Source organism: Bos javanicus, chromosome 8, assembly GCF_032452875.1.
Source record: "Bos javanicus breed banteng chromosome 8, ARS-OSU_banteng_1.0, whole genome shotgun sequence".
In the NCBI taxonomy this organism is placed as follows: domain Eukaryota; kingdom Metazoa; phylum Chordata; class Mammalia; order Artiodactyla; family Bovidae; genus Bos; species Bos javanicus.
In genome coordinates, this window is record NC_083875.1 from 63,209,189 (window position 1) to 63,224,351 (window position 15,163).

The 15,163-nt window shown below is 47.7% G+C and overlaps 1 protein-coding gene across 2 annotated transcripts in view; it reads left to right on the forward strand.

The window, feature by feature from the left end:
* TMOD1 (tropomodulin 1) overlaps positions 1 to 15,163 on the forward strand; it is an 89,001-nt gene that overhangs the window by 8,890 nt on the left and 64,948 nt on the right. The window contains exon 2 of one of the 2 annotated variants that reach the window (XM_061425746.1): positions 12,365 to 12,511. In XM_061425746.1, coding sequence (XP_061281730.1) covers positions 12,392 to 12,511 — 120 coding nt within the window. In that variant the 5' untranslated portion in view covers positions 12,365 to 12,391. The remainder of the gene's footprint in view (positions 1 to 12,364; positions 12,512 to 15,163) is intronic. The other variant, XM_061425747.1, reaches the window with a different exon arrangement.

Sequence of the window (15,163 nt, forward strand, 5' to 3'; positions counted from 1 at the left end):
AGTCAGATTACTGCTTTTCCATTTCTTCAACTAAAATGGGAGTTTAAAAGTACCTACTTCACAGACGTATTAGGATTGCATGAGATAATCCACATAAAGGGTTTGGCACTGTGCCAAGCTTGCGGTACATATAGAATAATGCTTGTAATTAGAAGGTACGTTGGCATAACAGGCAATGGTAGCCTCAAGGATGGTGTTAGTAGCATCCTATTGTACATCTGCACTATAATTCATTTGCCCTATTGATGAATTTTTGTGTGGTTTACAATTTTGGGATAATATAGATAATAACCAGATTCTCTGGTTATTCTGATTCTTCTCTGGCTCACATGGTGAAGAACTGGCCTGCAATACAGGAGACCCGGGTTCAGTCTCTGGGTCAGGAAGATCCTCTGGAGAAGTGAAAGGCAACCCACTCCAGTATTCTTGCCTGGAGAATCCCCATGGACAGAGAAGATTGGCAGGCTACAGTCCATGAGGTTGCAGAGTCAGACACAACTGAGTGACTGACACTTTCACTTTCAGACAATAACCAGATAATTTGTATGTATATCTTTGTACAATTCAGTGATTAAACTAGAAGAATAAATTCCTAGAAGTGGAATTGCTGTGTTAAAGCATGTGTGCATTTGGGTAGATGTGGCTTAATCTGTCCTGAGAGACAGTGTACCAAAGCATCCTTCTATTCTGTGTGAGAATGTTGATCTCCACATCTTGTGAACACCAGGGATTCTCACTAAATCTAACTCGTCCTTTAGCTATAACTCAGATGGTCCCAAATTATGAAGTCTTCCTTATTTGTCTTACTTTGAACCAGAATTTATGTCTTCCTTCCCTGTTTCCCTTGGGGTCATCTAAGGGAATGCATCCATGTGTCCATCCCTCCCTTTCTCCAATCTTCCCTTTCTCTTTCCTCCCCTCTCTCCATTCTTTCCTCCATCCATCCACCCAACACCCAACATTGATGGCACTTCTTATCTTTGTCGATCTGATAGAAGAGAACTGATGTCTCATTTCTTGATTTACTTTTTTCTCTTATGGGTGGATTTCATTCTGTGCTCATAGGTTTATTAGCCATTTCTGTTTCTTTTTATGTGAACTGCCTGTTTTTTCCCTCTTCCCATATTTTTGCTGGGCTCTTCTTTTTTTTCATTTTAGGAACTCTTGTCTATTAAAAAAAGTTAGCCCTTATTCAATGTACAACACATATTTCCCCCCACAGCTTGCCTTTTGGCATTGCCCATGCTACTTTTTCATCTTGACTTTTTAGAAAATACAAAAATGTGCTTCATAAAGCTGTACGTATGTTAACTGCTGCTGTAAGGCAAGGTGACAAAGTTCACAGGTGTGAAATGGACAGTGAGAATAGGAGTGAGTTCGCAAGCTTTTCTACAAGCCACCTTTTAATTCCACCAAGGCTTTTGTTCTGTGGCTGTCAATGCCAGTAATAATGCCCGGCATTCATTCATTCACTTATTCAACAAACCTGATTTCAGCCCCTGAGAGAGGCAGGACTCTATGATGGACCGTGGGAGACAAGGGTGTTTATTCAAGAAGCTTTCAGGCTCGAGGTAGATGGGGTACAATAACATGATGCTTCTGATGGCAGAACTCTGATGGCCCCTTCCCTTGGTGTTAGCTATTTAGCTTGCTAGTACCCTTTTCAGCTGGTGTGGAGAAAGATGTCATGGGCTAGAGTTAGGGCAAGAGGCTGGTGAGAGATTGTGGTGGCCTGAGTCAGGGCAGTTTCAGAGAGGTAGGAAGAAGGAACTATAGTGTGGAGTATGGCAGGACTTGCAGGGCAGCTGGACCGGCCAGCTGGGACAGGGCAGTGGGTTCAGCATCTTTTCCTGAAACACTGTTGCTTACAATGACTCATGTGGTGACTCAGACACAGTGATGGCCTCAGGAGGTGCAGAATTAAAACACACACTGGTGCACACACACATACGCGCACTTTTCTAATTTAAACCTGTTGACCATTTAGACGTTTGGACCTTTGAGGCTACATGTGAACTGGGATCTGGCTCATAGCCACTGCAGAGAGTGATGGAGTCAAATGCTGTGTTTTGTTGCCCTGCTTTTTTCAGAAGGCCCCTTGTGAGTAAGAGAATGAGATCAGCAGGAAGAATAAAGCAAACAAACCAGAAAACAAGTCTTTCAAAGAGAACTGATCATCTCTGAGTCTCCATGTTCTCTACTCAATGGCCCCAAACATATCTTTCATAATAGAACCAGGTCTTGAGGGGACTTATAATCTCATCTTGTCAATTCCCCAAACCTGCCATCAGTCAAGACATCAGCCCTCCCTGGAAAACCTCATTTAGGGCTCTCGGCTTTCTGCTCACATGCCTGGCATAACAAGGACCCACCACCTCTTGAATCAGCCCAGCTCCTCCTCGGGCATTTTTTATTTTTAGACAATTTCTTGTGCTGATCAGAAATCCACGCCCTGGTCACCTCAGTTTTAAATCTGTGTCTTCTGAGTGCTGTGATCCATAGACCATTTTTGTTCCTTCCTCCCCAGGTCAGTCCATTAGAAGTTTGCTGAGTGTGACCATGTTCCCTCTGTCCTTCAGCTGTTCTTCATATGACACCCTGCCCCCTTCTCTGGACTTAGCTAGAAATACTCAAGAGAAAAGGCCCACTTCACAGGAGTGGTCACCCATGTGGCTAATAATCATATGAAATGTGCTCAGCTGACATGCTTCATCATCGGGGAAATGCACAATGAGACACATTACAGCAGTGGGAAATACACCCACCGCTGTAATGGCTAAAATGGAAACTTACTGACAATACCAAGAGTTGCCAAGGATGTGGAACAATGGGGTTGCTCAAACACTGCTGGTGGGGATGTAAAATTATACAATTACTTTGGGAAACTGTTTGACAGTATCTTCTGAAACTAAGCATATGCCTATTCTGTGATCCAGAAATTCTACTCCAGGTACATATTTAGAAATAAGTGACTATTTCTACCAAAAGACATTCATAGCACTACTTATAATTACCAAATACTGGAAATAACTTAAATGTCCGTTGACAGTAAATAAATTATATGAGTCAGGTAATGGAATACTATGCATCAATGAAAAAGAATGACCTGCCACTCTAACACACAGCATGAAGGAAGCTCATGGATATAATGTTGAGTGAAAGGAGCCAGACACAAGAACATAACCAATGTATGTGTCCATTTATATGATGTTCAAAAATAGTCAAAGCCAGTTTATTAGATGGTGTTAAAAGTTCAAATGCTAGTTACCGTTGAGGGTGATGAACTGGGATGGGGATGAGAAAGCCTTCTGTTGGGCTAGAAATGGTCTGTATCTTCATCTGAGTGGTGTTGGCATAGTTGTATGCATATGGGAAGATTCAGTGAGCTGTGCTCCTAAGACTTACCCACTTGACTGTATATAGCCAATGCCTTATTAAAAAAGAAGAAAAAAGTCACACACTCCCAGTGCAAGAGTTGGGGCCCAGAGCTGAGCTCCAACCTGAAGCTGAGCAAAACCATCATGTGCTTACTTTGTCCACCGTGACTTTATTAATGCAACTGAGGTCACACCGTGGCTCTGGCCCACATTGATTTATGTTGAATGGACAGTCTCTGGAGAACACCCAAACCTTCCTCATGGTTGCCCAGCCATGACCATCCTTCTAACACTTGTTGGGTAGGCTTACTGGGCTGGAGCTCTGTGGGACTGAGAAAGAAGAAAGAAATCAGTTTGTGCCCTCACCATACAAATGAATCCATGAAGCTCAGAGGTACTGAGCACCATGCCCGAGTCTGCCCAGCCAGTTAGAGGCAGGGCAGCCCAGGACTGCGTGACCCCTAGTCCATGCTTTCACCTGTCATCAGCTCAGCCTCCCCCTGAGGGTGGTGGGTGAAGAGAGGATGTGTGTGACACCACTTCAGGAATTTCTATGTGGGTCTTATCCTCCCGACTTAACTGTAAGCTTCCTGAGGATCAGGACTCTCCTGTTAACTTCTGTCTCTCCCAAGCAGGCCCTCTGTGCCCTGCACAAAGTGGGTGCTCAGTAAACACTCAGCGAATTAGGTTGTGGAAACAGATCCAGAGAGGTAGAGCAACGTGCTTGAGGCCACACAGCAAGCCCGCAGCCACAGTCAGGACTGGTAGTCAAGGCCCCTGACTCCTATCCCAGTGGCCCTCTGCCACTGTGCAATGTCTCTAACTTCCTGTAGACTCCAGGGACTGGAGATTCCAATGGGTTGGAAGATACTAGGGAAGGAAAGGACCCTCCTAGGTGAGCCAAGACTGAGTCTAGCCCTGGGGCCTTGGGGGAGGGAGGTGTCCTGGGAAGAGTGCTGGGAACGGGTTGCAGTTTGTACAGCTGTATGGACCCCTGCTCTCAGAAGTACCCTTGCTCAGCAGTCATTTTCTTGAAATTCTTTATTTTACTTTTGGATGTATATTTTTAAGTGAAGTCCTGTGGACAATGGAGCACACACTGGGGCTTTGAGTCTGAGCTCACATGAGGTCCCGTCTCCTGCTGCCTATCTGCTTCCTGGGGACGGGTTCTTAGACTCCAGCTGCCTGGCCTCCTGACACCCCCAGATCCAAACAGCCTCCTCCTTCCCACCCCTACCCAGCTGCTACCGGGGCTCTTGCCCCCAGTGCATTCAGCTGGCAGCTCTGTAAGACAGCCTCTCGTCATCCCTGGATCCAGGCATTTGGTGTCCTGGTGCAGAAGTTGGGGTACCATGGGGATCACCCATCTCTGGGTATTGGACAATGGCCCCACTGGAAGGGGAGATACCTGGCCCAACTGGCAGGTGCCCTACCAGGGCAGAGTGTGTGTGTCCCACCTGGGCCAGGGGAGGGAAGTTGGCAGCCAGAGGGCTTGGCCTGCATGCACAGAGTCACAGCACCCAGGCGCCTGTGTACATCACGACACTCAATCATAAATGTTAAGGACAGTGTGACGGATCAGGACAGAGACCATGAGAGAAAGGGAAAACTTTATGTCTTGGTACTTCTAATGGCAGTTTTTTCCTGTTTGAACTCAGGACGCCGCAGTCCTGTTTTGCGCTGGACTCGGTGGATTCTGTAGCCAGGCCTGGCTGGGAGAGTCCCTCCTCAGGGCGAGGTGAGCACTCAGGCTGTCACGCAGGAGACTTGGCTCTCTCGGTCTAGCGCTCTCCTTCTCCTGTCTCTCTGGACCCAATCACAGGTGACACCACACCGAGGTACTCGTGTCTTGCCTTGCAAGGGGACATGAAACTGCGGGCATGGGAGTGGTGTTTTGGTTTGGTTGTGTTGATCTGCAGAGTTAATCTGCACTTTGGAATTGTTTTGCTGTAATTGTTGCCTCATGTTTTATGATGCTGTTCCAAAATGTAGACATTGAGGACGGCAAGCCCTGCCACAGCCTTCCAATACCCACTTGTCTACATCTTCCACAGCCTACCCCGCCCTGTCCAGTCAAGAGACAGTTGACTTTCTTCCCTTTGCAGTCACTGGCCTGGGCTAGAATTCAGGTGTCCCCCCAGCTCCAGGCGTCTGTATCCCCGACTGACCTGCAATAACGGCGTCTGCAGTCTGAGCTGTGCACAAGATGCTGGTCAGGTGGGGCGCCACGCCCGCCCAGTCCAGCCTGCAGGCTGGAGGGTGTGGGGGCCAAGGTCTCCTCCACTGGGCATGGAAGCACAGCAGAGAGGCCTCGGCTCTCCAGTACGGAGGTGGAGAGAGGGCATCCATGCTGAGGGGACCCAGGATGTCAGGGTGCTCAGGGAGGGGAGGTGGGTACAGCTGGAAGGGGAGGGCCTTGTGGGGATTGGAAGCTGGGGCGGCACAGAGCCCACCGGGTCTCCGAGTGCCTCAGGCCCCAGGCTGGGGAGTTGGCCTTCCATCTGTCATAATGGGGACTGTTCAAGACAGCTTCAACCCAGGAGCAGCATCAGAACTGACTTTCACAAGCATCGTTTGGAGGCTGAGGGACATGTGGACAGAAGGTAGGAGAACTGAGGCAGGGAGCCGGCTGTGATAACACAAATCCAAAATAGGCAATCGCCATGACGAGGGAGAGGAGAAGGATAGAGAGACGGGAGTCCGGCCACTAAAGGACAGTAGCACGTGATTCCGCACGGAGAGTCTCTTAGAGTAGTCAGATTGGTAGAGGCTGAAAGCAAAACGGTGGCTTCAGAGGCTGGGGGAGGGGAGCGGGGCTTAGGGCTTCAAGGGGGACAGAGTTTCCACTGGGGAAGATGAAAACGTTCTGGAGATGGGTGGTGGTGACGGTTGTACAACAGCGTGAATGTACTTAATCCTATAGAACTAACTGTACGCTTAAAATTGTTAAATTAATTTTGTATTGTGCATTTTACCACAATCAAATGACAGCAACAACAAAAACTGTAACATTCAAAAGAATAAATGAGCGAGAGGATTGACAGGTGTGGGGACCTACCAGAGCTGGGGGAGGTGAGGGGGGGGTGTCTGGCCTGGGTGGCTGATGGCAGCAGGGTGAGGTGGTGGTGGTGGCAAGCTGGCCACACTCAGGGCTGGGCTCATGGAGCCAGAGGGGCTCCAGGAGATGTGCCCAGCAGAGCCCGGGCTGGAGAGACCATGGGAAGGTCATCAGCTTATCACTGGACACTGACCCCCCACCTCGGAGATAGCCCCCAGGGAGGGTGTGAGATGTAAGCAGAGGACAGTAGCCAGGAGAACAGGCAGGCCAAGAAGAACCTGTCATCAGGGAGCCTGAGAAGGAGTGGGGAGAAAGGAAGGAGGCAGATGGAGACAGTCACATACTTGTTAGGCTGCAAGGAACAGGGACTCAGCCTGAGTGCAGCAAGGGAGCGTGAGGAGGGGCTGGGCCTTGTACGGATGGTGGTGGGACGAGGGTCTGATGGGAATCCAGCATGAGCGGCAGCCATCCAGGTCCAAGGAGCAGGGATGGGGCTCTTCTGGGGACACCATGTTGCCCATCTCTCAACTCGCTATCTAGATTCTCCCTCAGAGCCTCCAGAAGGAACCAACCCCACCACACCTAGATTCTGGACTTCCAGCTCCTAAGCTGAGAAACAGTGAATTTCTTCTGTTGAGGCCCCTCCATTTGTTGGGGCAATCTCAGGAACCAGTACAAAATGCCAGGAAATGAAGGAGCTCATTCATCCAACTCTTTTTTTTTAAATCCAAGCCACCACATAGGTCATTGACTAGCCAATGGATCGGCTGTCCTTGAACCCAGCATCTACTCTGTCCAGTCATCAGGGGAGGTCAGGGGTCATGTGGTATAAAGCATTGCTGCCCCCAGAGGTGCCCTGGGGAGGAGGGCAGTGGGGAGACTGCTCTCGCAGGAGGGGCAGGGGACCCAGTGGAAGGGAGAGGCGCAGGGATCACGGGCTTAAATCCCGTGTGGCCAAAATGTCTTCCCAAAGAGAAGAAGAGACAAAAACAGAGGAGAGAGGCTGTGAGAAATCAGCTTTGTTTTGTAAATCCACCTCCCTTTTCTGTGGCTGAGATAACAAGATGGTATAACTGGAAAACATTCATTTGAATTTGTGACTCAGCTCTTCCCGACCTCGGGGAAGTGTGGTCTATAAATCAAGATGTGGCTCCAGCACCTGCTGCCCAAGTGTCCCCTGGGGCAGATGCTGGAGGAGCCATCAGCAGATGTGACTGTGCCCACCTCCTGGGAAAGATCTGTTGGTACTCCAGGGACCACTTCCAGAGCTTCCATTCCTGAAGCTTCCTGAGGGATGGCCTCAGTGCTTGACCCACTCATTTTTACTGTCCACCCTGCCTACTTTTACTCCCTGGCACAGGTGGTAAATTCTCTTTTTTGCATATTTAGCAGCACTTAAGGTTCCTGCCATTGAGAAGCTGGGAGGCCAGACATGCCACTCATGTAAAAATACACAGGGCTTGGAAGACTAACGTTTTTAAATGTGTTTTAAATTGGTCGAGCTGTCCTTTTCTTTTTCTCACCAGCTCTCGCTCAGGAGCCCATCTGTAAGGCAGGCAGCAGCATCACCCCTTCCTGCCCATCCCTCCCCTCTTGGGTTCCCAGCCCTCCGAGATCTTTCCACTTTAAAGATGGGGAAGTAGAGGACCCGAGAAGAGAGGGACTTGCCCCAAGTTCCCAAGACACTAGATCAAAGCCCAGATGTACTCGTGCCCAACCAACACCATCCCCAGGTGCAGGGCTAGGCACCAGGACCATAAGGATAAGACACAGCTCCTTACCTGGGGGCATGGCAGTCTGATGAGCGTGTAGGGGATGCAGAGGGGAAGGGAGCAGCCCCAGCAGTGGCAGTAGCCATGGGAGCCTCGTAATAATGTCTGATAGGTGCGGTGCCCATGCTAACCACGCCCCAGCCCCAGGCTTTTGCCCCTTACCTGCTTGCTGCAGGCTCATCATCATAGCACCTGTGGGTACTCCAGGGGCTGCCCTGACTCAGAGCCTGAGTACTGTGATCCCCTCACTGTGCAGATGAAGAAACTCAGTCCAGTGGATATCAACCTTTTATTTTAGTAGGTGAATCTTTTTGTCAAGAGCAATCTTCTATGGAACCCCCAATAAATCAGGCAGTACTGGGGAAGCACCCTTGCTTAGCTTCTCCCACTTAACCCCCTTGCAGGGGTCTGGAGAAACTTCTCGGAACCTGAGGTCTCTCCTGAGCACAGGGCGAACACCACCCCTGGGGGCTAGGTTACAAGCAGAACTTCCTGGTCCATTTATACTCATTTTACAGATGAGCGAACAGAGGCCCAGGGGAGGGGAGGGGTTTATCGAGGGTCACCCCAGCGAGTTACCACCTCAGCTAGCACTCTGGCCAAAGTCCTGTGAATCTCAGGCTGTCCATCTGTGACACCTCTTTTACTAGGAAACAGAGGCTTTTACTAACAGCTATAAAATACCTTCTCTTCCAAGCCATCATTTAAAGCCGAGCTTTCAGTGGGCTCTTGTTAACACGGTGTTTTCACCTCCCTCCAGCCCTGTCTCTCTCTGACCTCCAGCCACACGTCACTGAACACAGGAGAAGAATCTCACTTTAGAGAAACCACCCCTGGGAGCCAAGTGGATGAGTGTGGCTTGAAGCCGACAGCTTCGTAGTTTACCTTAGGAGTTCTCCGTTCCTCTCAGCTTATTTAATGAAATGCCTTGTCACTCTGTTCACAGGACATTTGACATTAGAAAGGGCCTTTTAAATCCTTTGAAATATGATTTTTAAATTCATTGGCACCTCGGAGTGTATAAGTGGAACAGTAACTTTCCTGTGTGCACTAAGACGGAGCCTTCTCCAGGAACTTTAATGATTGCAGCCCTCAGGAGGGCATCTCGGAAGGTGCCTGCCAGCCAGCCCCACGCCTCCTTTAGCAGGCCCCTGGTTGCCACCTACATGTCTTCTCGCCTCTTCCCAGCTCCTTTCTCCCCCGACTGTTTTGACGTGGATTCCTCTCTCCCCTGTCTGTTCCCTTTCCCAGTTTGTCCCTTCTCCAGGGTCCGTCCATGACTTTTTCTAAGGACGTTAGTGCCAACCATCTAGGAAAATGAGTCAACTGGCTAAGGAGTCAAGCATGGGCAGCTCCCAGGGTCCCAAACCTGTCTCAGCTGGTCCTCTCCCCCAGTCCCTTCTTGTCCCTCATGTGACCCAGAGGTGAAGCCAAGGCTGTGTTTCCCAAACTTTGTTCCATGAGGTTCCGATTCCAGGAGAGGTTTCTCAGAGATGTAGTTTCCTGGCCCAGAGGTCAGGGTTGCTCTGCTCACCCTCACCATCGTGGTGATGGACCTCTGTCGTAGCAAGCACACCGACAGTTTTGAGAAGTCAGGGGGAGTCCAGAGTCCTGTGCAACTGTGTACAACCCAGGATCTGTCTGAGCACCAGAAATGTGTTTTGCAGCCCACCTGAGAGATGCCAGTTTGGAGATGTCTCTGTGATGGTCAGGAAGCATCTGAGCCCTTCACTAGGGTCCTCTTGGCCCCGAGATGGAGATCACAGGGCCTTTCCTGGCTCCCTACTCAGGAAAATCCAAATTAGGTTATTCTCTGAGAGCCTTCAGGAAGGGTTGTTTTTCTTTTTCATCTATACCAGAGCATTGTCAGTTGCTTGTGCTTTCTTTGGAAACAAATAGTCAAGTCAAGAAATGAGTCAAGGGGTGGCGGTGGGGGGGGGTGGCATTTATGGCCTGAACGCTGCAATCTTGGGGTCTGATCAGAGGGAGACATCAGCTCAAGCTGAGCCATGCTTAGAAAAAGGGATAGCACTGGCCTTTTCTGTATTTGGGAAGCAAATCCTTTCTTATCAAGCCAGCTGTCACACACACGGGCTTCTCCTACAAATAGGCCCACACAGGCACGGGCTTGCACTAATAGCATGGATCTCTGCTTCTTCCTGAAATGGAGGCTTCTTCTGGTAGCTGAGTCAACTTTGGTTTTCGTTTATTTTTAATTACTTTGTTTTAGATTAACAATTACTCCCAGCTTTTTGATTGATAAGTTGGTTCTTTTCCTAGGTTTTGTTTTTCTCTACTCTGGAAAATTCCATCAGTCATTTCACAGATGAGCCACGGTTTTGTTTGTATTTGTTTGCGCTGGGGTCTGAAACCACAAGCTGCTGCAAGAAAGGTGATGCTGATTGTATTAGTTGCTATGGTTGCCATAATAAAGTACCACACACTGATTTAAAAAGCAGAGATTTATTGTCTTAAAGTTCCAGAGGCCAGACGTTCAAGATCTAGGTGTTGGCAGGATTGGTTCCTTCCAAGGGCTGAGGGTCTGTTCCAGGCTTCTCCCCAAGTTCTGGTGGCTTGCTGGAATCTTTGGTATTCCTCGGCTTGTAGAAGCATCACCTCCGTTTCTGCCTTCATCTTCACGTGATGATCTTCCTGTGTGCCTGTTTACATTTCCCTTTTTCATAAGGACACCAGTCCTATTGAGTTAGGGGCCCACCCTTCTCTGGCATGACCTCACTGAACTTTAATTACATCTGCAACACCCCTCTTTCCAAGTACTGTCACATTCTTACTTGGATCATGGGATTGGGTTACTGAGGTGGGGTGGGGAGGTTAGCGTTTCAGCATAAGAATTTGGAGGGGACACAGTTCAACGTTAGGTGAGAGGCTGTGTGGTGCCGTGGAAGCACTGGGGTCCGGTGACAGGGATTCTGAGTCAGGCCTAACTGAGCCATCCCTCAGTTTCTTTGTTGACAAAAGGGTTTTAGTTAAAAGACTCAATTTACAGGGTGTGGCCCCAGGGTTGAATGAATTCTCAAGTGTGAAAGTGTCCTAGTTATGGAAGTAGCAGAGATGGGCTCCAGACACGGGTGTCAGGTACCTCTGTGCCATGGGGAATGAGCAGTAGGCGTCTCTAGCAAGGAGAACAGCTGGGAAGTGGCAGACCTGGACCCCTTTTCCCAGACCGCCTCCCTCCCATTCGTCACTTCCTCTCTGAGCCAGCTCCCTCAGAGGTGAAATGAAAGGTCTGGACGAGGAGGTCTCCTTCTGGCCATGAAGTTAGGGGATTCTGTGAAAAGGTGCGGATGCAGTGGCTAGAACAGTGCGGGCTTGGGACACAGCAGATCTGGTTCAAATGGTGATTCTTCTGCCTCTTGGTAGTGTGATTTGTGAGTCCCTCAACCTCTCTAAACTCAACATCCTCATCTGCAAGATGGGAATGAATGCCTGCCGCAGAGGTTAAATTATTAATAGGATGTCCTTGGGAATTACTTAATCACAGCTTGGTGTATGGTAGTATAAGGTAGCTGTTAGCGTCAGCTGTTCTTCTTGAGGATTGAATGAGATGTTATAGAGGAAGAGCCTGCATACAGCAGGTGCTCAATGAACCACTGATGTTCACCCTGCTTTTAAGATAGGCCTTGGCAGAATGTCCAGCATTCATGTTTTCCGTAAGGGTATATAGTGTGGAGAGTTGTACAGAAAATATTTGAACTACTTGAAGAATGAAACAGTTTTCAGGGACTCATAGGCCATTTATAATCATCTATTACTCGTAACGGAGAAGACAATGGCACCCCACTCCAGTACTCTTGCCTGGAGAATCCCATGGACGGAGGAGCCTGGTGGTCTGCAGTCCCTGGGGTCGTTGGGAGTCCAACACGACTGAGCAACTTCACTTTCACTTTTCACTTTCATGCATTGGAGAATGGCCTTGCCAATTACAACAACTACATTTTGTTAAGCCGCATGCCCTCAGGACTTTTACCTTGCACAGTTTATTAGAGAATTAATCCAACTTAATTCAGGATTCCATTATAGTAATTATTATCCTGACAATTCATAAAACATGCCCAGGCCTCCTTGTGAGTGACAAGCATCTGCTTGCTCTGAGAATGAATCCAAGAAGGATCTTTCTAAGATTTTTCTCTTTCCAGTAGGTCAGCTCAGAAAGTTCTTTCACAATGTCGTACAGACGAGAACTAGAGAAATACCGTGACCTGGATGAAGATGAAATCCTTGGAGGCCTAACAGAAGAGGAGCTAAGGACCCTGGAAAATGAGCTGGATGAGCTGGACCCTGATGTGAGTAGGCACTAAAGGGGACACATTGTCACACATGCAGGACGGTGACTCTTAGCGGCTGGGGGAGGGGCGGGCTGACTACCTGGGGTACCATTTCGCCTTTCCTTCCATGGCAATAGCCTTAGAGTAATCTTGCCTTTGTGGGGGGGTGTGTGTGTGTATGTGTGTTGTGCTAGTCATGATTCTCTAAAGTAATAGAACAAATAGGATATATATCTATATATATATAGATAGATATATAGATTTAGATATAAAGAAATTTATTGTCATGAGTAATTGGCTTCCATGATGATTGAGGCTGACAAGTTCCAGGATCTGCAGTTCGCAACCTGGAGACCCAGGACATCTGAAAGTGTCGTTCTAGCCTGAGTCCAAAGGCCTGAGAACCAGGAGAGCTGATGGTATAGTTTCAGTCCAATAGCTAGCAGGCTCAAGAACCAGGAAGAGCCAGTGTTTCAGATCAAGTCCAAAGGAAGAAAACAAAACGAAAGCAATTACCCAGCTCAAAAAGGTCAGGCAGAAAGAAATTCCCTCTTACTGGTAGGAGTTTCAGCCTTTTTGTTATACATGTATTCAGACCTTCAACTGATTGGATGGGGCCCACCCACCTTAGGGAGGGCCATCTGCTTTACTCAGTCTACCAATTCAAATGTTAATGTCATCTAGAAAGACCCTCACAGACATATTCAGAATAACGCTTAGCTAAATGTTTGGGCAGCCTGTGACCCTGTCAAGTTGATGCATAAAATTAATCATCACATGTCCACTTGCCGTCAACTTGGCACCCATACACATCTTTTTAAACCATACTTATCTCCATATAGGACAATAATAAGGCCATAATTCTGCCTAATGTGATACAACTATCCTGGGTACCTGCCAGAAGAAGAAGTAAAGTCCTTGAGTAATGTTTATTTTCTCCTTGACAGCCTGAAACTTAATACTATGATATAAAATTAACAATACCTAAATGCCACCAGATAAAATCAGTACATTCTTTGTTACATATTAAGAGAATAATAGAGGGAATAAAACAAAAATATTTACTTAATGCATACACACATACATAGACTCACACATACACAAACATGTTCATAAAAAATACAGAGGAAATACTCATAACAATATTGTCCTCGTTTGTCTAACTGGTCACATGGTCATAGCTGGCATTTATAACTGCATTCTTCTACTACCCATTCTCTGCTCCCTTTGCCTTCAGCAAGCACCTCAGCTGGCTGTGAGTCTTTGCCTGATGGAGTGATCTACTCCTGAAGGGCCTGGACCATTAGTAGTCCTGCCTGGATTGAGTTATTATAGTTTTCCATCGACTTTAATCCCTGGGCCTTGTAATACTGAGAAAGCCCTATAGAAATACAAGGAATCCTTTGTATTTCAGGGGGATGCCCTTCTTTACCACCCTTCTGGAGCAGCAGCCTAATTTTCCCCTCAGTAATCAACACACATCACCTCAGCCAGTACAGAAATTCCCTTTCTGCCTATTCATTCAGAGGCATAAGGAGCCCCCAAAGTGGCAGTTTTAACTTCCAGTCCAATGGAATCATTGCTATGTCTCCTGGTAGAAGTATTCCTCCCTTTGGAACTAAGACTGAGGCCAGCAGAGCACAAGGTCATAGGAACAGGAAGCAAAACTTTTGCCAGTGGGTCACTAGGGGTACCAGTGTTGATAGTGGGTTGTTGTTTTTAGTCTCAGTCATGTATGAATCTGTGCGACCCCATGAACTACAGCATGCCAGGCTTCCCTGTGCTTCACCATCTCCTGGAGCTTGCTCAAACGTACATCCATTGAGTCAATGATGCCATCCAACCATCTCATCCTCTGTCATCCCCTTCTCCTTCTGCCTTCAATCTTTCCCAGCATCAGTGTCTTTTCAAATGAGTCAACTCTCCGCATGAGGTGGCCAAAGTATTGGAGCTTCAGCTTCAGCATCAGTCCTTCTAGTGAATCATCAGGATGATCTTCTTGCAGTCCAAGGGACTCTCAAGAGTCTTCTCCAACACCACGGTTAAAAAGCACCAATTCTTCAGCGCTCAGCCTTCTTTATGGTCCAACTCTCACATCCATACATGACTACTGGAAAAATCATAGCTTTAACTAGACAGACCTTTGTTGGCAAAATGTCTCTGCTTTTTAATACGCTGTCTAGGTTTGTCATAGTTTTTCTTCCAAGGAACAAGCATCTTTTAATTTTATGGCTGCAGTCACCATCTGCAGTGATTTTGGAGCCCAAGAAAATAAAGTCTGTCACTGTTTCCATTGTTTCCTCATCTATTTGCCATGAAGTGATGGGACCAGATGCCATGATCTTCATTTTTTGAATGTTGAGTTTTAAGCCAGCTTTTTCACTCTTCTCTTTCACTTTCATCAAGAGGCTCTTTAGTTCTTCTTCACTTTCTGCCATAAGGGTGGTGTCATCTGCATATCTGAGGTTATTGATATTTCTCCCAGCTTGTGTTTCATCCAGCTTGGCATTTCGCATGATGTACTCTGCATAGAAGTTAAATAAACAGGGTGACAATATACAGCCTTGATGTACTCCTTTCCCAGTTTGGAACCAGTCCATTGTTCCATGTCTGGTTGTAACTGTTGCTTCTTGACCTGCATACAAGTTTCTTAGGAGGCAGGTAAAGTGG